Source organism: Girardinichthys multiradiatus, chromosome 9, assembly GCF_021462225.1.
Source record: "Girardinichthys multiradiatus isolate DD_20200921_A chromosome 9, DD_fGirMul_XY1, whole genome shotgun sequence".
Classification (NCBI taxonomy): domain Eukaryota; kingdom Metazoa; phylum Chordata; class Actinopteri; order Cyprinodontiformes; family Goodeidae; genus Girardinichthys; species Girardinichthys multiradiatus.
The window spans coordinates 24,642,300-24,667,834 of record NC_061802.1 but is presented as its reverse complement, the minus strand read 5'-3'; the positions used below and the strand labels follow the sequence as shown (position 1 = coordinate 24,667,834).

The 25,535-nt window shown below is 40.9% G+C and overlaps 2 protein-coding genes across 4 annotated transcripts; one reads left to right on the top strand and one right to left on the bottom strand.

Moving 5' to 3' along the window:
* Positions 1-1,968: 1,968 nt before the first annotated feature.
* On the top strand, positions 1,969-15,629 carry tab3 (TGF-beta activated kinase 1 (MAP3K7) binding protein 3). 3 transcript variants are annotated; one of them, XM_047375034.1, is made up of 7 exons: positions 1,969-2,170; positions 2,856-3,012; positions 5,314-6,553; positions 7,138-7,316; positions 9,233-9,326; positions 10,314-10,397; positions 14,826-15,629. In XM_047375034.1, exons 2-7 carry the CDS (start codon positions 2,896-2,898, stop codon positions 14,963-14,965), a joined length of 1,854 nt encoding a protein of 617 aa, XP_047230990.1. In that variant the 5' UTR covers positions 1,969-2,170; positions 2,856-2,895; the 3' UTR covers positions 14,966-15,629. The 3 variants fall into 3 exon arrangements, with proteins under 3 accessions (XP_047230990.1, XP_047230992.1, XP_047230991.1); XM_047375036.1 differs by having other exon boundaries at positions 1,973-2,170; positions 7,156-7,316; XM_047375035.1 differs by lacking the exon at positions 1,969-2,170 and adding an exon at positions 2,290-2,574.
* Positions 15,630-15,643: 14 nt separating this feature from the next.
* On the bottom strand, positions 15,644-25,170 carry tmem47 (transmembrane protein 47). The gene is made up of 3 exons (XM_047375038.1): positions 24,765-25,170; positions 17,765-17,905; positions 15,644-17,665 (listed from the first exon to the last, which is right to left on the bottom strand). Exons 1-3 carry the CDS (start codon positions 24,988-24,990, stop codon positions 17,487-17,489), a joined length of 546 nt encoding a protein of 181 aa, XP_047230994.1. The 5' UTR covers positions 24,991-25,170; the 3' UTR covers positions 15,644-17,486.
* Positions 25,171-25,535: the final 365 nt, after the last annotated feature.

Here is a 25,535-nt window from a genome sequence, read left to right as displayed (position 1 = left end):
ATCCCAAATTCAAAAAAACAAAAAAATTGTAATTCTAAATATTCTGATAAAATCATTTTCTTCCAGATGGAAACAAAAAATTTTATGGATTTGAAAATCTCTAGCTTTTCATGTGATAATTCTTGAGCTAATTCTGACAAGTTACATCGGACTTGATGCAACAACTGGTTTTACCTTTTACCTTGATTCAAACACTGTTCACACGCCTAAAATAGACTGAGCTATTTTTGCATCTTTACGTTGTGACTGCCAGTTCATTTCACTGTGACAGAATCAATCATGACATCATGCACAAAAATTTAGATCACATGACGAAACTCTTGCTGAATCTTGTTTTTCAAAGCTGCAGACTTGCAGAAGTATGTGAAATGTTAAACTGATATTATTTACAATAGCACTTGAGTTGGAGGTCTATCTTCATTTAAAAATGAACACACACGATAATAGTCAAAACATATTTCACTGATTGCTTGCTAATTATTCTTGTAAAAGATAAAAGGGAAGACTCCACTCCAGTCTTAAATCTTTTGAAGACTTTAACAGATTGTCTTGCCTTGTACTTCTACTTTGGGTTATTTAACATATACTAGTTTTGACTATGAGTGAGCTATATATTTTATAACAGGAGTTATTTACATATCAAGTGGTAAAACATTTTAGGTGGATTAGGTTCATTAGCAGCCATATGATTGTGTATGTATCAACCTTAGCATTCCAGAAAGCATAAGCCCTTCGAGTAGGACTGGCAAAGGCTATTGAGTCTGTTAGGGACAAATAAGACAAAGAATGTGGAAATGTTATCATTTATAGCAAATTATGTACAGAATTACCCTGATTTTTGAGCTCTCAAGTTACACTGTTTAAGATGTATGTTGTTTTTTGTTAACTGCTTTATCACTAATAAGTTCTTAATGATTCAGCTAGGCATTTATGATTTAATTAACACTGTTTAACATGTAAAAACTATTCAGGTGGAGGTCTCACTTCTTTCAACAGCTTAGAGAAATGCTGACCACAGAGATGAGAATATTGTGGATCTATAGTAAACGCAACTCGAGGCAATGCTGAAATGTTTTTTAAAGTAATGCAACACCGTTATACAATCGCTGATGTTGCTGTCCTCACTGAAACATAACTAAATAAAAAATATAAATAAATAAATATAAATAAATAAACAACTATTAACACAACAAAAAACAAAAAGACAAAAGTAAAGCATCAAAAGTATGGACATAAATGCGAAATCGCCTATACTTAATGTGCCAAATGAAATAAATCAGAGAAAAACAAAGCTGTAAAAACCCAGAAAATATAAATAAATGTAAACAATATAAGCAAAAATAAAATGCATTAATAAAAAAATTCAGGATTGTTTCTGTTGCAGTATTACAGATATGCGCATTGTTGGCAACTTCCATCACGTCAATTTGAACAACTTCCTGGTTCGGTGTTGTGTCGAAAAGAGCGTCCCAGTCTTGAAAAGCCCTCCCTCTAGTCGAAACACTTGATGCACTTGAAGGCACAAGTGCATTAAATGTTATAGTTTAGAGCGTGAACCAGACATTGCATTAACACATCAGCCTTAGCAATGTGACATGGAAAGCTAGGCTGGCATTAAATAATAAAAAAAATTAATGAACGGTGTGAGCAATGGAAAAAGTAAAATTTCTTAATTGTACTCAAAATCAAAGTGGTCATTAAAGTTGATTCTGATAGATAAATAAATAAACAAATAAATACTCCAAAATGAAAATGGCTATAATTGAATATATATATATATACACAATTATAGCTATATAATAATATATGCATACGCTATAGCAAAAGGAAGGAATGTGTTTAATTGTTTTTCCGTGTGAACACACACTAAAATCCATGCAAAAACTGCCTATTGAGGTGGTTAGTGGGGAATTTGGGGTATCTTCGATGAGGGTTGCTTTTATCAGCGGGGACGCTTTTTGTGACGCCACACCGGGAAATCCTAACATTATCGCGATAAACTGACTGCTATGCAGTTCAGTTGCAGGGGCCTGACGCTGGAATGCGAAACTACAAGTTGTTTCGCCGAACAAACAAACTTGAGAAACACCTCCTAGTTGTTTCCGACATATCGCAGCGTCCCACGGGAGTCAGCTATGGTTCTAAACGCAACAGAGACTTTTAACCCGTGGTAAGTTTAATGAAGTCGTTGACTGGCTTTAGCCAGTTAGCTGGCTGGCCCATTAGCAGCCGGGGATTGTGACAGCTGAGCAGCCTGAGGTTAGCATTAGCAAACTTAGCTGTTTGGCAGTTTAGGAACTGAGTTAATCTTATTTAAAGAGTCATCCTGTTTAGAGGATTGGACTGCTAAATTAGTACCAGGTGACATCAGAAAATCTCCCGGGAATAGTAGGTGTATTCCCCGGTGTAGCCAGGCAGCACACAGGTGCGGCTGTTTGTTTGGGGGATGTTCCGGAGGCTAACTGACGTTGATAAGTAGCCTGCTAGCTGGCGGTGGTTATGTCGTCTTTGCTTGGTGCAAAGTATGGCTAAGCAGACAACAGAATGACAGGCAACTTGCAGATCAGCGCTGATGTGAGTGAATATGCTCAAACTGTGTTTAAGTTGTCCTTGTGTTTATGATGAATTTGACATTTTCACGTTAAAGAAACATGTGCATTCTTGTTACTGACAGCTCAAGCTTGCTATACCTTTTAAGGACTGTTTCTCTGATATCTGTAATTATATTACCCCTGACACATAGGGTGTGTTTGAAGCATTCAGGAGGTCAACAGTCCTAGCAAGTGTATTGTAGATTTCCCCTCTGACATTTCAGTCTGATCACCCCTTCGGTCGTTTATCCTCTGCTTCTTCAGGGGATGAGGCGACGTTTGCATCTTTGGGCCCTTTGACTCTATGTGTGGGTTCATGATGGCGCAGGGAGGCTCTCAAGTCGACTACCACATCCTGCAAGACCTCAAGCAGCGATTCCCGGAGATCCCAGAGGGAGTAGTGTCTCAGTTCCTTGTGCAGGTAAATGCACATTTCAGACGGATTTGAGCATGTTCTCAAAAGTGTTGTCTGGGGTGCTTGCAATACAACATTTTGCCCCCACAATATATTTTTCTGTTAGTTAACTCTACAGTAGATTTCTAAGTGTACTCCAGGCAGCAGATCAGACTCTCTTCAGCAAATAAACCGTTCAGACCTAATGCTGAATATCCTTTATATACATTACAACATATTTAAGCAGTGTTGTGCTTTTTGGATGTGCTGCTAAGTACATAGAATAAAATTTAGTTTTGTCTATAATTTGGTGTTCATTTCCATTCTGTTATTTGTAAATGAGTTCCAAATGCCTTTATAATAAATCAGTGGCATAAACCTGAACAGTAAAGACAAACTGGTGATTGCTTAGAAATTTTATGACAAAGAATTGGTTACTTATTTTGGTGCAGCTATGTTTTAGGGTTGTGCAACATGATTGTGGTGAATTTAAGTAGATGCAAGTAGACTGTGTTTTATATTTTGTTTTATAAATGTATGAGCAAACTATGCAAAGGAAAGAGTAAAATTTGTAACCAGTTAAAAGTCCAACTTTTTTTTTAGATTATCTACTTGTCCTCTTACCCCATAGAGATACAGGGGTTGGACAATGAAACTGAAACACCTGTCATTTTAATGTGGGAGGTTTCATGGCTAAATTGGACCAGCCTGGTAGCCAGTCTTCATTGATTGCACATTGCACCAGTAAGAGCAGAGTGTGAAGGTTCAATTAGCAGGGTAAGAGCACAGTTTTGCTGAAAATATTGAAATGTACACAACATTATGGGTGACATACCAGAGTTCAAAAGAGGACAAATTGTTGGTGCACGTCTTGCTGGCGCATCTGTGACCAAGACAGCAAGTCTTTGTGATGTATCAAGAGCCACGGTATCCAGGGTAATGTCAGCATACCACCAAGAAGGACGAACCACATCCAACAGGATTAACTGTGGACGCAAGAGGAAGCTGTCTGAAAGGGATGTTCGGGTTCTAACCCGGATTGTTTCCAAAAAACATAAAACCACGGCTGCCCAAATCACGGCAGAATTAAATGTGCACCTCAACTCTCCTGTTTCCACCAGAACTGTCCGTCAGGATCTCCACGGGGTCAATATACACGGCCGGGCTGATATAGCCAAACCTTTGGTCACTCATGCCAATGCCAAACGTCGGTTTCAATGGTGCAAGGAGCACAAATCTTGGGCGGTGTACAATGTGAAACATGTATTGTTCTCTGATGAGTCCACCTTTACTGTTTTCCCCACATCTGGGAGAGTTACGGTGTGGAGAAGCCCCAAAGAAGCGTACCACCCAGACTGTTGCATGCCCAGAGTGAAGCATGGGGGTGGATCAGTGATGGTTTGGGCTGCCATATCATGGCATTCCCTTGGCCCAATACTTGTGCTAGATGGGCGCTTCACTACCAAGGACTACCGAACCATTCTTGAGGACCATGTGCATCCAATGGTTCAAACATTGTATCATGAAGGCGGTGCCGTGTATCAGGATGACAATGCACCAATACACACAGCAAGACTGGTGAAAGATTGGTTTGATGAACATGAAAGTGAAGTTGAACATCTCCCATGGCCTGCACAGTCACCAGATCTAAATATGATTGAGACACTTTGGGGTGTTTTGGAGGAGCGAGTCAGGAAACGTTTTCCTCCACTAGTATCACGTAGTGACCTGGCCACTATCCTGCAAGAAGAATGGCTTAAAATCCCTCTGACTACTGTGCAGGACTTGTATATGTCATTCCCAAGATGAATTGACGCTGTATTGGCCGCAAAAGGAGGTCCTACACCATACTTATAAATTATTGTGGTCTAAAACCAGGTGTTTCAGTTTCATTGTCCAACCCCTGTATGTAAGAAGTAATTATCAATTGGTCTCTTGTTACTTCAAAAATATTCCCTTAACTATGAGAAATATGCAATATATAAATAAAATAAATGGCTTTTAGGTGTTCGCTCTGGATTCTTGTTTGCAACTTTTCTCAATTTCCTCTCTATAATAATATTTGTGGTCATTCATAATCATGAAGACATATCTTATCATCGCCAAATTTATGTTCAGTGTCAGATATAAAAAATATATTTGAATCTAGTACAATACCGGAATAGTCTTTTAGATAACGATTCTCTCCAAATATCTTGGTTTCATAACTGCCATTTACCAACTTTTTTTTCCCTGTCATTGACCAGAGTTTTAAAGTTGCAAGATGAACTTTTGAACTCTGTTGTTTAAGATCTCTGAAATAATCCTAACTCCTTCTGGCCCTTTTAGAACAACAATAATCTGGATATTTGCTGCCACCTGCTGTCTCAGGAGAGTAACAGATATCTTTATGGAGACTTCCATCACAGTCCGGAGGAGATGCGAATGAGTCGAAACCCCATGCTACACATTAGCCTGGGCTATTCAGGTTCAGAGGCTGGCAAATCAAATGGAGGAGGAACAGGAGTGGGCTGCCTCTTGCAGCACAGTACCAGTGACAGTCACATCGACCCTCAGCGGCCTAGCTACCCTGAACCACTGTCGGCTCCCGCCACTATGAACCCCTCCCCCGGTTACAATCCTTTTTTTATGAACGATCAGAGCCGCTCGTCCAGCACGCCTACGCCTCCACCCACAATGCAAGGCATCTCCCCCATATACACCCCAGTTCCACGTTATCCTATGAACCCTATAACAGTCACTCTTTCGCAAACCGCACCTACTGTCCACCAGGCTCTGCAGATTCATCCAGGCCACTATCCTAACAGCACCAACACCACCCGGTATCATCAACCCTCACCCTCTCAGAGCCCACAGCCAGCTCCCTGGTCCTCTACCACACCCGTCTATCAGCATCAGCAGTCCCCATACAGTACTCCCACATATGGATCTCCTTATAGCTCGCCTCAACATCAGGTCCAGCCACAACCCCAGCCACAACCTGGGCACCAGCAATATGTCTTCCATCCTATTAGCCCTCCAACCCTTACAAGTATGTCCTACCATCACCAGCAGCAACCGCCGCAACAATACAGGCCCTACCAAACAAAAAATCCTCTTACAAAACAGATAGAAATCACCCTTGAAGGCCCACGATCTCGCAGCAACTCACCTGTACACACACCACATCCCCAGGGCCCGCTTTACATGGCGACAAGTCCCTCACCCAGCTCCCCATCACGGGCCATCACGATCAGCGGACCTCCCGGACCAGCGGCTTTCCACCCTGGAATGTACTTGCAGCACCAAGGCAACACAAGGCCTCGGCAGGCCTCTTCCCCCCAGCCAGGCCAATCTGCCTATACCTTCAAAATTCAGGTGTCCCCTGGAGGCCAGGTTCAAAGGCCGCTGAGCTCGCCACCTGTCGCTGAAGCTGAGTCCCTTCTCAATATTGTAGATCAAGGTGAGCACAGCGCTACCCCAGCACCCATCCTGCCCATCTGCGCCCTGCCAGGGAACGTCACCAGTCAGCCCCAGCAATTCCCCCGACGTTCAAGCTCAGCCTCTGATGACTATGCCTACACACAAGGTAAGGAATGTGATTTTTTTTTTCTTTCTTTTGTGTGCGTGTGTTTTAAGTTGGCTTTGTGTGAGTTTGGGGATTTAAAGATTGGAGATGCACCGATCAGCCGACCAGAGACTGAAATCGGCCAATTTTCTCCTGATCGCTTCTAATTGATGGTTAGCCCATCAAATTCTGAAAACAAGAACTTTTTCTTTGCTTAAAACGGGACCCCAACAGTGTTGCACTCTTTAAAATTATGACTAAATAGAGGTTTAGATTTTAGATATGATTCTGTTTTTCTATTCAGCTCTTTTGCTAAAAATGTTTGAGTCAGAAATGGCTTTTAGTAAAATAGTAGTATAAACAAGCAATGAAAATGACCACGATTTCAACAGCAAATCATTTTCAGTTCAAATTTCACTATTGTCAAAGCCCCATTGTTACAAAGCTGTGTTGGTACTCGAGTCTGACTTTCCAAGTGAATAGTTGAAAATGCAACAAACAATCTATAAACACAGATCATTTATCCATAATTATCCATAATGCTATAAAGAAAGACTTCAATTCAACAGCGTTCTTTACTCTTGCTTTTCAAACATGTTTATCAGACATGTCCATCCCCACAGCCCTTCTGCTCCACCAGCGGGCGAGGATGGACCGTCTGGTAAAGGAGCTGAAAATGGAGAAGCAGAAGCTAGACCAGTTGAAGGCTGATGTTAATAACATGGAATACGATGCCCTCCAAAGGCGTTTTCGACGAGTCAACTCCACAAATCTTGTACCCAGGGTAAGGATGGCAATATGTACAGTGCCTTGATACAAACGTATTTGTTCACTCAGAGATTCTAGATTCTGTTTTTTTCTTTTTTGTTATGATGTTTCAGATCATCAAACACATGTTCTTATCAGATGAAGATAACCTGAATACATCCTAAAAGCAGGTTTTCTGACGGTACTTTTTATTATAGTTTATTAAGGGATAAAAGCTATTCAAACCATGTTCCTTTGTTTAGAAAAAAAAAAATTGCCCCTCTTGTCAAAACATAAATTAACCCCTTTTTTTGTTCAGTTTCACTCACTGCATCCAGACCTAATTCCTGCCAGACCAGTACAATCAGGAAACCACTTAAATAGAACCTGTATGACAACATGAAGTAGGCTAAAACATCTCAAAAAGCAGCACATTGTGGCCTGATCTAAAGAAGCTCAAGAACAGATGAGAAACGAACTGACTCTGGAACAGCTCCGTGAAGGAGGAAGGACCAGGATCCCTTGCTGCCAAGGGCGCAGAACCAGTTATCAGGTTTAGGAGGCAAGAACGTTTTCACATAGGACTTGTTTTTTTTTGGCTTTTTCCCTTCAATAATGGAGAGGGGGTCCTACTTTTACAGAGTAAGACCACCAGTTATGATGCTGTCAAAGATTTGTAAGATTTTTTTTAAACTTGGAAACTAAACAAAATAATGGAAAAGAAATTACACTTTATTCATACTCCAACCAGCAAGTTTTTTTTCTTCATTGTAAATGACACGGGCGTCTCCCAGAAGTTAATAAGTCGATGTACAAGAGGCATCATTATGGTAAAACGTATTTCTCAAATTTTATTTACATTTGAAAAAAGGTGACATGTCCAAAATTATTCATACCCTTCTTAATAATTAATTGAAAAGCCATTATTAGCTATTGCAGCAATCAAATGCTTCTTATAATTGCTGACCAGCTTTTTGCATGTCTGCACTAGTATTTTTGCCCATTCATCTTTAGCAAAAAACTCCAACTTTTTCATGTTGGAGGGTCTCCTTGCCATCACCCTGATCTTTGGCTCCCTCCACCTTATTTGGATTCAAGACTCTGGCTGGACCGCTGCAATATGTTAATGTTTTTTGTCCGCTAACCGTTTTTTCACCACTTTTGCTCTGTTTTGGGTCGTTGTCGTGCTGACATGTCGACTGGCGTACAAGGCCGAGTTTCTCTGCAGACTGCCTGATGTTGTATTCACGTATTCCTCGTTTTTTATGGTGCCATTTACTGTGATTAGGTTCCCTGGTCCATCGGCTGAAAAACGCCCACCAAGCATTAGCTTTCCACCACCTTTACAGTGGGGATGGTCTTAGGGTTAAGGGCTTTTCTTCAGCAAATGAAGGATACATCATTGTGGCCAGTTCAAATTTTGTTTTATCTGATCATAAAACAGAAGTTCTTTGTCCAGATGGGCATTTGCAAAGGCCCTCGGTGATCTCCTTTATTTTAGCCATTACTGTCCACAAACCAACTGCAAAGAGCTGCTATTTTTTACCTGTTGAGTTGATTAAAATAACTGTTCCCAGTAATCAGGATAATTAGGATGCTTTAGAACAGCTTGGACTATTTACGATGGTATTGAACTTTGGATTTTCCCATAGACTGTGATAGTTTGCCAAGAGTATGAATAAGTTTGCACAGGCCAGCTTTTGTTTAAATGTAAATAACAGCTAAGATATACGTTTTACCACAATGATGGCTTTTGTATATTGTCTGGTTAACCTCTGGTATACACCTCTGTCATTTCCAACCGAAGAGCAACTTGCTGGTTGAACAAAAGTAACTTTAAGTCAAATGAATAATTTCAGGCTTGGCTGTATAAAAAGTTTTGGAAGTTAGAATAGGAATATGAAATGGGTCGAGACAAATCTAAACTGACTTTGATGTTTTTATTGACTGCAGCCTGAGGAGATTACCCGACTCCGAACTCAGAACAGACAGCTGCAGATTGATATTGACTGCACACTGAAGGAAACAGATCTGCTGCAGTCCAGAGGTACACACACACACACACACACACACACACACTGGCTTGAACATGAATTCCTACAGAAATAGGTTTTGAGTTTGTTTCTTATTTATTTAAACAGAACAAATCATCAAAGCAGAGTTGGACTTGAAATGATGATGAGGCTCTGTTATTCCATTTATATCTGCAGCATTTAAATAGCTGGTGCCAAGCTGATCCATAACTGACCCCCCACCTTGTCAGTGATCTGTTTGATTAATATAAAACCATTGATGATTACATAACCGATTAAATCAATAACTATTGCATGATGAGGCAGATGAAAGGATCACAACTGTCCAGGATTGTTGGTCATTCACTGATTACCAATCTTGGTATCTCCAGTAAGTCCTGGAAAAAATCCTGTCAGAGACTGGGTTAGGGTAAAACTATGATGAGATATTTCTGAAAGTGGTCCTACAAAGCACTGACTCAGGGGGACTGAGTACAAACTTTTTTAATTGAAAAAAATAAAGCAAAAGCTAAATTTAAGATCCAAACATTTTCATAGTAATGCATTATTCAATTATCTATTGGGCCACCACATAAATTAATAAAATACCCTGACGTTTGTTGTAATGTTATGAATTATTAAAACTAAAGGGGTAAAAATACAGTAAATGTACAGGTGTATTTTTTTCAGCCATGTTTCATACAGCGCTATCCAGTTTCAGTGAGGAAACTTAGTTGTATATTATCATGTCAATGAGGTGAATGACTCAAGCTTGTATAATTGGGTCTCGATTTTCTGTTCATGTTATACATTCATGCTGCCAATTCTGATTTTGACTCGTTTTAAATTGTGCTTAAATAACCAAATAAATAATACATTTTTATTAATACAGTTCAAAGCAGAAAGTTTTAGGAAACCCAGCAAAATCATTGTAAGCAGCTTGAACCGAGGCTGGTCGGACCTTTAGGTGTAATACACACAAACAAATACAATCTTTGTCTTATTTCTGCTTTTCTCCACAGGGAAGTTTGACCCAAAAGCAATGAGCAACTTTTATGACAACATTCAGCCTGGTCCGTTGGGGCCGACCAATCCTGGGAAGAAAGGTGAGAAACGGTTTGTAGATTTTAGGACATGAACATTTGAGTGATGGAGGACTTATTACTTAACTTAGGCTACTACAGGCAGTTCGACCCATATCCAGCTTTTTCATGGCAGTCAGAACTAGGGATGGGTACCTTTTCACATTTGAACCAATACGGTACCGATACCCAGTACGTGGAAATCGATACCAGTACTCAACGGTACAGGTTTTTGGTACTTTTGTGTGTGTTTATATGGTAAATGTTGATTTGTTTAATAATCTTAAAATTTTTCAATTTACAATTTATTTCTCAATATATAGACTTTAATGAACATATTAAAACATCCAGCTGTATTGAAACATCTCAGTTGCTTCAAACCTTTCTTCTCCCATGTTGCTGGCTGCAGATGAGTCGCTAACGGATGCAGTCATGCTAATGGTGCCAAATGCAGGAGTTGTAGCCGTAGATCTGAGGCTGACGAAAATTGTGTACTCTTCAAAGCTTGTGCTTAACCAGGTGCTTCCTCAGATTAGACGTATTCCTGCCGCTGGCCTTGGACTTCGCTTCACAAACATTACAGCGACCGTAATCTGCATCGCATTTTTCAAAGTGGAGCCATTCTTTTGAGCGCTTCCTATAAGCCATACTTGCTTTGTTGACTGTAGCGGCGGCTACTCACATCATTACACTCTCGTGTGTGCAATGCTGTGTTCATGTCTGCCATGGAAAATCGCCCACTCTTCCACTCCCTCAGTGTCACAATGATGCGTTTAGGTACCGAAGCATGGTACCGTTTGATTTCATGTGAATCGGCAGTACCGACAGAATTCATTCGGTACCTATAGAAGTTCCAAATTCTGTACCCATCCCTAGTCAGAATGGCCCAATTGCAATCTTTAAACCTCCAAAAAATCTGAATTGTGCCCCTTTCATTTGCCTCCACATAGACATCTCTACAGAAGAAGCCCTCACTGCTCCACAAAAGGCCATTGTTAATAGTCGTGCTCTCTTTTCCTCACCTTTCCTCTTCTTGTTATGATGTGGTCATAATATTGTGGTCTCCCATTGCTCAACAACTTTAAAAATGATGCTCAGATGCCGACATCCATTGTCACTTTGCTTTGGGGTTGTGAACTATTTCTATCATGGGAGAAGAAGTGGAGGTGGTGGAGGAGTATAAATACCTCGGTGTTCACCTGAACAACAGACTAGAGTGGAGATGCAACTATGAAGCCATCTACAAGAAGGGACAGAGCAGACTGTACTTCTTGATGAAGCTTAGGTCCTTTGGTGTTTGCAGCAAGATGCTGCATATCTTCTATAAGTTTGTTGTGGAAAGTGTGATCTCTTCTGCCATCATCTACTGGGGAAGCAGCATCAGAGTCAGGGACTTAAAAAAGCTCAACAAGCTGATAAAGAAGTCTGGCTCTGTTCTGGGGACTCCTCTGGAACCTCTGGAGATCATTGTGCAAAGAAGGATTCTTCATAAAATGAAGAACATTATGGAGAACCCTGAGCATCCTCTTCATGAGACTGTCCTACAACAACAGAGTGTCTTCAGTCAGAGGCTTCTTCAGATCTGCTGTAAGACGGAGCGCTACAGGAGGTCCTTCCTGCCCACAGCCATCAGCATCTACAACGGCTCTTTGAGGAAACCTTCATAATATGACCTACAACAACATTTAATTTCCCTTTGGGATTAATAAAGTATTTTTGAATTGAATTGAATTCAGATTGAAGTCTGATGGCGGTCACAATTCATTGGTAGTTGGAACCACCACAGCAAGGAATTCGGATCTCAGCAAGAAATCGCAATTGAGCATCAAGATCTGCAGTGTGAATGTAGACTTACAGGTCCTTCTCAAAATATTAGCATATTGTGATAAAGTTCATTATTTTCCATAATGTCATGATGAAAATTTAACATTCATATATTTTAGATTCATTGCACACTAACTGAAATATTTCAGGTCTTTTATTGTCTTAATACGGATGATTTTGACATACAGCTCATGAAAACCCAAAATTCCTATCTCACAAAATTAGCATATCATTAAAAGGGTCTCTAAACGAGCTATGAACCTAATCATCTGAATCAACGAGTTAACTCTAAACACCTGCAAAACATTCCTGAGGCCTTTAAAACTCCCAGCCTGGTTCATCACTCAAAACCCCAATCATGGGTAAGACTGCCGACCTGACTGCTGTCCAGAAGGCCACTATTGACACCCTCAAGCAAGAGGGTAAGACACAGAAAGAAATTTCTGAATGAATAGGCTGTTCCCAGAGTGCTGTATCAAGGCACCTCAGTGGGAAGTCTGTGGGAAGGAAAAAGTGTGGCAGAAAACGCTGCACAACGAGAAGAGGTGACCGGACCCTGAGGAAGATTGTGGAGATGGGCCGATTCCAGACCTTGGGGGACCTGCGGAAGCAGTGGACTGAGTCTGGAGTAGAAACATCCAGAGCCACCGTGCACAGGCGTGTGCAGGAAATGGGCTACAGGTGCCGCATTCCCCAGGTCAAGCCACTTTTGAACCAGAAACAGCGGCAGAAGCGTCTGACCTGGGCTACAGAGAAGCAGCACTGGACTGTTGCTCAGTGGTCCAAAGTACTTTTTTCGGATGAAAGCAAATTCTGCATGTCATTCGGAAATCAAGGTGCCAGAGTCTGGAGGAAGACTGGGGAGAAGGAAATGCCAAAATGCCAGAGGTCCAGTGTCAAGTACCCACAGTCAGTGATGGTCTGGGGTGCCGTGTCAGCTGCTGGTGTTGGTCCACTGTGTTTTATCAAGGGCAGGGTCAATGCAGCTAGCTATCAGGAGATTTTGGAGCACTTCATGCTTCCATCTGCTGAAAAACTTTATGGAGATGAAGATTTCATTTTTCAGCACGACCTGGCACCTGCTCACAGTGCCAAAACCACTGGTAAATGGTTTACTGACCATGGTATCACTGTGCTCAATTGGCCTGCCAACTCTCCTGACCTGAACCCCATAGAGAATCTGTGGGATATTGCGAAGAGAACGTTGAGAGACTCAAGACCCAACACTCTGGATGAGCTAAAGGCCGCTATCGAAGCATCCTGGGCCTCCATAAGACCTCAGCAGTGCCACAGGCTGATTGCCTCCATGCCACGCCGCATTGAAGCAGTCATTTCTGCCAAAGGATCCCCGACCAAGTATTGAGTGCATAACTGTACATGATTATTTGAAGGTTGACGTTTTTTGTATTAAAAACACTTTTCTTTTATTGGTCGGATTAAATATGCTAATTTTGTGAGATAGGAATTTTGGGTTTTCATGAGCTGTATGCCAAAATCATCCGTATTAAGACAATAAAGGACCTGAAATATTTCAGTTAGTGTGCAATGAATCTAAAATATATGAATGTTAAATTTTCATCATGACATTATGGAAAATAATGAACTTTATCACAATATGCTAATATTTTGGGAAGGACCTGTAGATGCAGTTTGAGTTGACATCTGGGACACTTGTTTTTGAGCAGAGTATCTAGTTAACATTTTTTTTTTTTTTTCCAGTTGAGATTATTGGACCAGGAATGCCCCATTGAGATATAACATCTCTTCAGTCAGAAAGTTGTGGTTAAGATACGTTGCATAAATCTTGCAAATAGACTGGAAAAAAAAAAGCTAAAACTGAACACAATCGGTATAACATAACAAAACAAATACCTAAAACATAAAAAAGAACATGTTCAATTTTATTGAATTTAAAAACTGATAATCCTCTGCTAAACCTGTTTTAATAAGTTGTTTGTAACTACTAAATGAGAGTAATGATTCAACATTAGATATGTTCTGGAGCTCATTCTACATACATGTTTGAATAGCCTAATTCTGTGGTGCAGTCTGGAAAAGTGCAAAACTTATTTAAGTATTTTTCAGGACTGGATAAGTATGGAAAAAAGCAAATAAGAGTATGGAGAAATATTTGCATTTTCGGACTTGATTTGAAGACCCATCAGCTGAATGTTCTGAACCAGTGTCTGTCTGTGTTTTTGCAGGTTTTACTTTTAAAGCCTGGGCACTGTTAGTCATAAACACATGTCTATACTAAAATTCTGCAAATGTATATCCATAGCTAGATCTAGACCTATCCCCTGATTAATTAGAAAATAGAAAGCAATATTGGTCCCAACATTGACCCTTGAGGAACATCTGTCTTCCTCTCTCAATCTTCAGAGTTGTAGTTATCTGCTACGACTACGTTGGCCTTGCTCTGAGATGGAAACTAGATAAGAACCTTGCTTCCTATTGTATTTCTGTCTAGCATTACTTGGACTTGAATAGTATTTGCCTGAATGCATCTCTCAATAAACATTCATTAAGTGACATCTGCTAAAATTGTTGGTGTGTGTGCTTTATCACTTGAATTAGGTAATTTTGTGCCTAATGTACTTAAACCTTCTTTTTTCCTGTTTTCGGTAGAAGGGGAGCAGGCCTCCAAACCAGCGCCTCAAACAGACGAGGATTTCGAAGGAGCTCACTGGAACTGTGATAGCTGCACCCTCCTCAACCACCCTGCACTCAACCGCTGTGAGGCGTGTGAGATGCCACGCTACAGCTGAACTTAGCATGGCACTGCATCCCTGCCCTGATCTTTGCATATCTTTGGACATCCTGAGCCCCGACCCTCAGAATCTATCATGACATCTGCCCCTTTCAATCAATATACAACCTGCCCTGCCACACCTGCTGATGAAGAGCCACTATCTCCCCTCTGATTACTTCTCTTTCGGTCCTCCATTACTGTGCACTATGATCCTAGTTTGTTTTGGTGGATGATTAATCTTCTGGCATATGTTGAAAAAGGTGCAACTGCAGCAGTGAGTGGAACTAAAGGGTCCATGGATCGAGGACAAGCGCCTAAGGGGTACCTAGGGAACATTCCAGGCAGAAGAGAGTGACTGTCCTGTTTACACTGTGCCCATTACTGAACTCAGAAAGGAGGCACGTCCACTTTATTCCAGGACACGTGGGTTTCTCAATGACAGCAGAACAATGAACGAAGTGGTATGTAAGTTGTAGACTGTACACTGTATCCTGCTCCGTACAAGAGCTCGTATTACTGAAAGAACACTAAAAGACACTTGCATAATAAGTATACTCCTTGTACTTTTATGCATATTATGCCACCATGTATTGTGTTCAGAAGATGTTGATTTCCTGTGCAAATGCCTCAACTTGCTGTACCTAATAAAAGAGCTGATTCTATGTGACTTGAGAACACAAGACTGCACCATTTCTTGTGATTCCTGAATCAATCTTTTATTTTTCTTTCAGTACATGTTTATTATGTGATCAGAAACACTGCAGCAAGCAGTAGTGGCATGCACATGCTCTCACTTTGTAAAGACGAAGCAGGAGTCCTGCCATGCTTGAGATTTTGAACATCGGTCATGAGGTTGACCATTGCATTCATCCTTAAAACACACCCACTGCACATTGCACTCTGTTACCTGAAATATGCTTATTAACCCCAGCTATAGTATCAAAACTAAATGAACAAATATATTCAGCTATGGAGACTCGTCTCTTATTAGCCATTCTGTTGTTTCACCAGAGTGGGGAGATAAACAGGCATCACACGGGGAGCTCTGTGAGCACGTGCTGAGGAGCATGATCTTCCAGACCAGCGGTGGCCAAATGTTCCCATGGGGGCCTTAATCAAGTTGAAAGCACTTGCAGGCTAAAACAAAATTACAACTTTTTAATTTTAATATTGAACTGGGGATTTTTTGTTTGTACTGTAACTCTATAAATCATTAGCTCTGAAACATAAAAAGGGTCTCACACCTACCTTATTAAAAGACAGACAACAATGTGCTAAATTTTGTTAATCTGTTCTGACAAACAAGAACTAGAAATGCGACACTTTTTCCTTAAAAAATGCTTGCTGTATTTAGGCAAGTTTAAAGCATTGGCGATGCCTTCAAGAAAACGTCACTGGGTATTTACAGTGCTATTTACTGTAAAATAATTTCAAACCAAAAAATGTTAATAAAAGCTGAATACCTTGTGTTGTACATGCCATTGTCCATCTTAAGGTTTAAATGTGTCTGCATCTCATTTTAAAAGCCTTGCATAAGAGAAAATCTTGGTGTTAAATCTGTTTTAAAAAGTGCACCATCTTCATCAACCGCCCGAACTGCTGGGCGTCATTTGTAGCTTTCTTGAATTTTGGTCAGGAGGCCGCACAAACACATTCTGGGCAACACAAATGGCCCCGGGCTGCACATTGGACACCCCTGATCTAGACACGCGTTCACTCAGCAGGTATGCTCATTTGGCATTTTCCTCACCACTTTTCTTCTAGGATTGCATAGTCATTGACTATGCATACATAATTACATATAGTGCAACCAATAGTATCCAATAACAAATCAGTGACTAAAATTGTGCTGGAAAATTGACATTACCTCTGTTGGTGATTGATTGTGCTAATAGGAACAAGCAAATGTTTCTCTCATCCATGTCATATTTAGAAGATGCCTGTGGAATGTTTTTCCTTTTAAAATGGCCCTTATGAATCATTTTCGAGTTTTAATAGGTATAGAGGATAAAATATTGGTCTGTGATCATTTTTACTGCTGAAAGGAAAGAAAAGGTTGATCAAGGTCCAGATGTGCCGCATCTCTGGGGAAATGTTAATGTTACCCTGTCTTCCTTGCTTTGTCATCACCAGGATATCGCTTGAGCACGACATCTTCCTCTCAACACTGGCCTGAAATTACAGACCTTCTCTGCTCTGACCAGTTTATTACACTCTTATGTACATGAGCTGCACATAATTAATAATCTGATTAGTGGCATTATGTCTCAAATGTTTTCTCCTGGCTGGGCTTGAATTCCCGTTTCGGACTTGTGGTTTAGCTTACAGAAAGAACTCATGGGCATCTTTCCAGTTTGGGAGGATAGTCTTTCAGGCAATAAGGTCACAGCATCAAACGGAAGAACTCGGTACAAACACCGCCAAAAAGTGCTTTGTTTTTTCCTGTTTTCCAGTCTGTGGCTGTGCACTGTGGAGCAGAGAAAGTTCATTAAACTACAATATGAAAACATAGTTTTTTTCTCTCTTTTTGACATCTTTTAATAGTAATCTTCGTAGTTCTTGGGGTTCAGGCAGTAGAGGATGGCACCTCCGAAGGAGAAGATGGTGGATCCCCAGGCTAGGCCATAGCCCCAGTTGAATTCGTGGTACACCCTCAGACTGACTGTTTCTATGAACTTGATTGGAAACAAGACTAAGCTGCAGACCTGAAGGACCACTGTAAAACAAAAATGAAATCAATAATGCACAAAAAATTAACAGAAAGGATAAGCATGCTATTAAGATGGTCTGTAAAGCCCTGCAGAAACCTACAGACCTGCAGAGAACACCATGATGGCCACGGGCTTGTAGCAGCGACTCCTGGAACCAAAGCACAGGGAGACCAGTGCCACGAGAAAGGAGAGCAGGGTGAGGGCTGCTCCTCCAAGCAGCAGGGCCAGTGTGGCGATCTGCCAGTCTGAGATGAAACATGGGGAGAAAGAAGGGAGAACAACTATGAGATCAGTCTGAGATGTATTGTGACATAGGTAGCTGGAAAGAGGCTCCCACTAAAAAGCCATAATTATCTAGTTGACACAAGGGAGAGACAGATGAGGAGGGACAAAAGGAATAAGAGAGAACAAACAGAATAAGTAGCAGCCCATAGTGATGATCTTCAGGTCACCATGTCTCAACAACAATCGTGTTATCAACATGAAAACCGGTAGTTTGGGAGATCTGACAGGCTTTTCTGTCCTACTATCTCAAATGTAAACTGCTAAACTTTAACTATAATCTTCGGTGAACTGAAATTGACTTGAAATTTTTGGCAACACATGGTGGGTCTGAAATGAAATACAGGATTAATATGTGTAAAAGCACCTCATGCTCACTGTTATGTAAGGTGAAGGATCTGTGATGTTGTGGGTCTGTTTTTCTTCCAAAGGCCTAAAGTGTCTGACATCACAAACTCTTTCAAATACCAGGTGACTTTAAATACAAATTTAGTTGACTCTACCGCTAAGCCCCCAATCATTGGGTCTTTTAACAGGATAATAATCCAAAACATATGGCCAAATCAACACAGACACAAACTAAATCTTCTTCCATGACCATCTCAGTACCCAGACCTAAATCCTACAGGAAACATGATGGGTAAATTGAAGATAAGAACGTATTACAGATTTAGACTATGGTACTTTGATAAAAGATTACTTTACATGCATGCCTTTACGCATCTTTACCCTGTACGCCAGCAAATATCTCTGCATCTGTGACAGAAAAAAAAAAACAATATCCTATGCAGTTGAGCTGGTGGTAAATTACCACAGTGTAAACAACATATTTCTGGTTCAGAAACTAAGAGGGCTGTGTAGTCTGAGAGGCTGTCAATGTCCCAACATGTTTTTGATCCAAAGCCACTTGGGATCAACGACAAGAGGCAGATGAAGGAGGTGAAACACTCAACGGACAAGACTCAATCTGAGTACAGCGTTCTCCAGCTTGACGAGAAACAAATACCCTTTCTTTTCTTTGCTAAGTGCAGACCTCAGCGCTACATTAATGATTCTCAGTGCAATAGAAAGGAAAAAGGGTTTCTGTGAGTTGGCTGCTCAGATAATGAGAATCCCTCTATCGTCTCCAGCTGATGCCAGCACAGCAGCGTCCTCAGCATTTTCACTGAGATCCCCTCTTAAAACACTTGAATGATAATAAAAACAATCTCAGAGTTTTAATCTTGATGTAAAGGGCCTTGCAAAAGCATTTTTCACACGTTCAAAACTACAAACTTTAATGTACTTTATTGAGATTTCATGTGATCAATAAACACAAAGTGGAGCATACTTGTAAAGTGGAATGAAAATTGCAAGATGGTTTTCAAACATTTTGTTTTTACAAAACTAAATCTGAAAATATGGGATACAATTGTATTTGGCTCCCTTTACTCTGATACCCCTAAATGACTGTGTCCGATTGTCACCAGAGGTCACCCAATTAATGAATAGACTCCACTGGTGTGCAATCTAATCTCAGTATAAAATCAGTTGTTCTGTGAAGGCCTCCGAGGTTTGTTAGAGAACATTATTGAACAAACATCATCACGACAACCAAGAAGCACAGCTGACGGGTCAGATATAAGTTGTAGGAAGGCTAAAGAAGGGTTAATCTTAAAACAATATACCACAGAGCATCTCACTGAGCTCTGTTCAAGTCATCATTTGGAAGATGAAAAAAAGTATGGCACAACTGCAAACCTACCAAGATATGGCCCTCCACCTTAACTGATAGGCTGGCAAGGAGAGCCTTAATCCAAGTAACAGCCAAGAAGCTTTAGGTCCTGGAGAAGCTGCAGAGACCTACACCTTAGGTAGGAATATCTCTAGATAAGACAACTACTATGGAAGGCCTTTATGCAAAAAAATATATATATTTTAGAAGAAAGCCATGAGAGGTCTCGATTAAAATCTCACTACAAGCCATGTAGGAGACATGACAAGCATGTTGAAGAAGGTGCTCTGGTCAGATGAAACCAAAATCAAAACTAAGCATTGTGTGTGGTAGAACACTAACACAGCACATCACCCTGAACACACCATCTCCATAGTGAAATAGAGTGGCAGCACCATCATGCTGAGTCAATGCTATCCATCAACAAGGACAGGAAAGCTAGTCGTAGTTGATGAGAAGATGGATGAAGCTAAATACAACAAAATACTAAGGAAATCTGCTAGAGGCTGCAAAATTGGCGAGACTCCCATAGGAAATTTACTGTCCAGCAGGACAACGACCCTAAAGATACAGCCATAGCTGCACAGGGATGGTTTATTAAAGCACATTCAGAATGGCCCAGTCAAAGTCCAGACCTAAATTCAAATGAGAATTTATGGCTAGACTAAAATAGATGTACACATATGCTCTCCATCCAATCTGTCTAAGCTATTTTGCAAAGAAAAATGGGCAAAAAAATACCAGTCAGTAAATGTGTAAAGCTGCTAGAGAAATAGATGATGCTACAAAGTATAAACTCTTCTCTCATTTTTAATTGTAAAAAAAATGAAATTTGCCATTTTTCCTCAATGATTTTGTTCAAGGGTTGTGAATAGTTTCCCAAGCAAGAGTAGCTCCACTGAGAAGACAAGGCTTTTCTTGAGCACAAACAAACTTTAGACCACAAGTTTTTGGATTATCATTTAAAAACCCGAGATAACAGCTTTAGAGTTTTAAACAGCCACGGGAGACAAGCCGGGGTTGGTTGCAGAGACATAATGTTATTGTTTAGAGATTAGGGGTCTCTCTCTTTTTTTTTTACTTTTTGCTGTGTCCTTACAAAAACAGGAGGACTATCCGTAAACACGCAGAGGATATTATGAGGAGGCATCTGATTACAGAGGAGGAAATTATTTAAGAGATGGTGGAGCAAAAATTGGACATCAAAGAATAAAAGGTATAAAGCTCTGTAGACCATGCCTCAATTTTACAATAGGTGGGAGTGTTCAAATTCACAGACCTCAGTTTAAATGGGTTTTATCTTTTTTCTGCCTTTTAGGGAGCCCAGGGAATAAAAAAAAAAGATTGAGTATTGCCAAGAAGGTTTCCACTCTGTTGGGGGAGAAAATCATCAAAACATCCACCAGCGGGAAGAAAAGTGAAGGGACATAAGCTGCTTAAAGTACGGTTCCCTCTCTTGTTGGAAGGGAACTTTATTCCAGAGGCCAAGTAGCTCAAATACAAACAAACATCATCCCACTTCATGTTACACAACTCATGGCCCCCCCTCACACACTGACCACTCAGTGTTCGCCACCTCTCAGTGGAAATAAGAAGGGGTTACAATGACTTGACCGGCAGTTTTCACTGCGCTTCATTGCTCTGACATCTTCCCTGGGTCAGGTTGATGCCTTCAACCTGCGGTCGGTTTCAATCGGCCGGGCTTTATCGGTGGGCTCGCGAAAACGGCAGGATGCAGAAAGTCTTCTCACTCAGATTTGGAGCACAGCCTGCTTGCTGCGTAAGAAACCCAGCCAGAGTTGGGAGTGCTTAAAGGCTCTGATGAGCAGGAAGTGCCAAACTATTAATCTGCACCCTGCGTGATGACAGATGGAAAATGAGATACAGTACATGAGAAGATCCAATCTGAGCTTTATTAACAGTTCCCGTGCATGCGTGTATGTGAAGTGTTAATCGAGAAAAACCTTCGAGGTCTGAGTTCACTTTCTTTGTCTAAGGCAGATCTGTGTCACAGAAGAGCCTGCAGTGTCTTTTCCCTTTAAAAGGAGATTCTCTCTGCCTCAGATCAGGAGGATGGAGAATTCAAGAAGAGCTTCGATCAGAGTGGGTCGAGCCCTTTGCTGCCACAACAATAAGGTCATCACTGAACTGTGACCATCCTCTGAGAAGAGATAAGCTCCCAGAAATGGGATCAATATTACATTATTAATGTGCTTTGCCTTCGCTGCCTCTCACTGAGCTGGACTGTCTCACACGCTGGCGCCACAGTCGTGCCCTCACCTCACACCAGCCTGGCAGCTGCTCTTGCAGGACTGCTCCACATTCCAAACACAATGGCGAGTCTGTACCTGTTTAAGCTTGACCTCCGACCCCTCCTCCATCTCTATATGTGTGTTATTGTGAGAGAAACATATATTGAAATCAAGATATTTACATGCCCTGTATGGAAAGACAACTTTCTTATTGTCTCTTTTAAATCACTAAGAATTTGCCAAATGCCAAAACGATGAGAGAAATACCTTTTAAGGTTTTTTTTTTTTTACTTTCTTTAAAGTCAGAAATTTACATACATTCATTATTATTATTCTTACAAAGCCATGAAATCATCATATGGGATTTCCTAAACACTGTAAAGGCACAGAAATAAGCATATGTAAACCTCTGGCTTTGCAGAAAGTGGTAAAAATCTCAAAATAATAATTATTTTGGTATTTCTGTCTGACCTAAAACAGCAAAAGTCTGAATTAAAACAGTAGATTTCTTTTTGTAAGGTGTTTTGTTGAAATATGTGGTTTCAACAGGTACATTTTATACCTCTAACAACATCAGCATTATATTGCCTTTTCCAGGTCACACACTGACTCAAACACATCTATGTGGCCAGCTACTGTTTCAGACTAACATGATTTAGTTAATGCCCCGAGCATGACACCAAGGAAAATATTGGTGGGGGGGAGATAGAGGAGAAGGGTAGAAAGTGATTACTGGGCCTCAAATCAATAATCCTTACCCAAGCACAAGCCTGAGGAAATGGAAAGTTTGCTCTGTGCATTTGTTGTGGTATGCTGCTGCTGCCGAGAGCTGACACGGAGGTTGCGTGTCTTTATATGGCACCAAAGTGCACTTTGTCTGCGCTGACAGAGGAGGAACGGGGGCCAGCGTGGCCCATCTCAGACAGAAAGAAAACATTTTGTCAAGCTAACAAAAACACAATTCACCACGCAGCACGCAGGAGGAGGCCAGAGGCAGCGAAGAAAATGAAATATTTATAGGTATACAGGAGTGCACAGGCTCAAAATGTTAGAGGCTCAGCTCAGGGAAATGACAGACTAAACTGATATATGCTTTCCTTGTACATTTAGACCTGGTTTCTAGGATGATAAGAAACCTGTTGGTGAGGTCTGTTTTAGCCTAAAATATAGTTCCTGGATTAAATCTAGGCTTTTTTCACAATTTATGTGGAAACAAAGAGAGAAGAATGGAAAGTGGAAATCTATTGTTGAAAAAAAGCCATAAGAAGTCCCATTTAAAGTTTGGGACAAGCCATGTACGGGACACAGCATTGACCTGGACAAAGAAGAAGATGCTCTGGTCAGATGAGACTGAAACTGAACTTACAGGTCAAATGCTATGTTTGGCAAAAAAACTAGACAGCACCCTAAACACACCATCCTTATAGTAAAGCATGGTGGTGGCAGCATCATATTGTGGAGATGTTTTCCTCCAGAAGGAAAGGGGTCAGAGATCATTAGAAAAAGAATAGAGCTTTACACAGGGTAATCCTGATGAAAATCTATTAAAGGCTGCAGTCCAGGGCCGGCCCTAGGCACAAATGGTATAGGCAGGGTGCTAAGGGTCCCCAGCTAGACTGGGGGACTCCAGGAGCAGTAAACACAGATTACCAAAAAAGGCGGCAGTGAAATGATTGTGAAATTAGTGTTCTCATAAACAGGAATTTTGAACATTGCAGTTGTTATAATATGGTGGATATTCACTGAAACCCAGTCTGTCCTACAAAATAAAAAATTAAAGGAGTTATATACTGCAGATTAGATATTGACTCTTCATGACCTTTCATCAGGCTCGCAATAAAAAATAAATTCTGAACTATTCCTCGAAGTAGTTTAATGCTGCCTCACAGCTTCAACACATTTAATTTTAATTTATTTTAAACACTAAACACTAAATTAAAAAAAACAGACAACATAAATGAGATATTAGGGATGGCTGGTTGACACTGAGCTTTACTGGAAGTGGGCCCCCAAATGCTCCTGCCTGGGGCTTTCACACCCTGGGACCGCCTCTGCTGATGTCCTTGCAGCTAACATAAAAAAAATCTTCTTCTTCTTTGCCTGAAAAAAATCTGAATTTGCAATATTAGCATCAGTCAGGGTTATTAATCATCAGGCATTAAATTTCATATGTTGACATAAATAAGAATTAAAACCATGATCGTTTTTAATTAGTATATCATTCAAAAACTGATGGACTACACCGTACATGAAATGAGGTAGCCCATCAAATGCAGCCAGACACAGCTCAATGACAGCTTTTCTGAAGTGTTTCAATTGTTTCCCTGGTAACTAATCTCCAGGCATCTGGATCTCTGGGGAGCCCTGTGTTCGGAGTTGCCCTTGCTCCTTGGCCGGTGGAGAAACCCACACAAAGGCTCATTTTGTACGCAACAAAAGGCCAAATGAAACTCCATCTGGAGCGCTCCTGCTTGGGCAAAATTCCCACATCTTTCTGTGGTGCACTGGAGAAATGTTTCAGCAAAAAATAAAAAATCACAAGTCCAGATAGCAACCTAAAGCGCGTCTCAATATTTACACTCTGGAATAAACTTTGATTTCTATAATTGATTATTTACTTCTACCATAGTAAGACACAGGCAGCATTTTCCTCTAGGTACTGCGGTTTAAATGAACCAGGCTATATTAATTATAAACTAATTAACATTTAGCCCTCTTGTGGGTGATGTTTTATAATTTCACCCACAGAAAAGATTGCTTCAGCAGACTGCAAGGATAAACATGCAGGGCTAAACTGGTTTAAAAACATCTAAACATCATTCTGGCGCAGCTCCTCCATATGTGCGTCTTTCTCACCGGTGACCAGCGTACTGCTGCAGGACCAGTCCAAGGAGCTGACGGGCTTCCAGCAGGATTCCCACAAGGACAAGTAGTACTGGTCCTCCGCCGTGACCCAGGCCGGGCTTACGATGGCCCCGACATCCAGGCACAGCGCGAGGAAGACGCACACGAGTCCCACCAACTTCAGGGGCGTCAGCCCCGACACCCGGACCTCCTCTGTGCCGCTCACGGATGAAGCCATGTCCCCCAAACAGAGTCTGACTAATTCAAACGAAAAAGGGAAGTAGAAAAAACAGCAACATTTGCGGGTTTGCGTCGTTCCTAAAGTCCATGAAGTGGGCGATGTTCAGGTTGCGTTTGAAGCTCCTGTCCTGTGGTTGCAGGATGGAGAGCCGCCGCTCACTGCGCGTCTCTCTGCTGAGCACAGTGCGCTCTGCTGACAGGACTGTGCAGCTGCATATCACTAAAACACCAGGCTTTATCTGCTGGGTCCTAGTGCCTAAGACAATCTGACTGTTACGACTTTTCACAAACCTGACCTAAGGTCAGTGATTTCATTCAAAAAAAAAAAAAAAAAAAACGCTTGAAAGGGGTCAGTGACCAATGTGGGACACAGCCTTATCAAATATAGCTTCCATTTATTTTTGTGCAAAATTGACGTTTTGTGCTTTTGCTCATACTGCATAAATTCAACCAAGTTCTTTGGCATTCACAGTAACAAATGCCAAAGTAATTTTGCATTAGTTGTAATTTGAAGGTTTAATGTATGATTTGAGTTCCTTGGAA

Excerpts from the sequence above, each read along its gene's own strand:
- tmem47 (XM_047375038.1), bottom strand. The coding sequence starts at position 24,990 with ATGGCTTCATCCGTGAGCGGCACAGAGGAGGTCCGGGTGTCGGGGCTG. Across the intron at positions 17,906-24,764 it reads CAGCAGTACGCTGGTCACCG|ACTGGCAGATCGCCACACTG; the intron begins GTGAGAAAGACG and ends GTTTCATCTCAG. Across the intron at positions 17,666-17,764 it reads CATCATGGTGTTCTCTGCAG|TGGTCCTTCAGGTCTGCAGC; the intron begins GTCTGTAGGTTT and ends TTTGTTTTACAG.
- tab3 (XM_047375034.1), top strand. The coding sequence starts at position 2,896 with ATGTGTGGGTTCATGATGGCGCAGGGAGGCTCTCAAGTCGACTACCAC. Across the intron at positions 3,013-5,313 it reads TGTCTCAGTTCCTTGTGCAG|AACAACAATAATCTGGATAT; the intron begins GTAAATGCACAT and ends TGGCCCTTTTAG. Across the intron at positions 9,327-10,313 it reads AGATCTGCTGCAGTCCAGAG|GGAAGTTTGACCCAAAAGCA; the intron begins GTACACACACAC and ends TTTTCTCCACAG.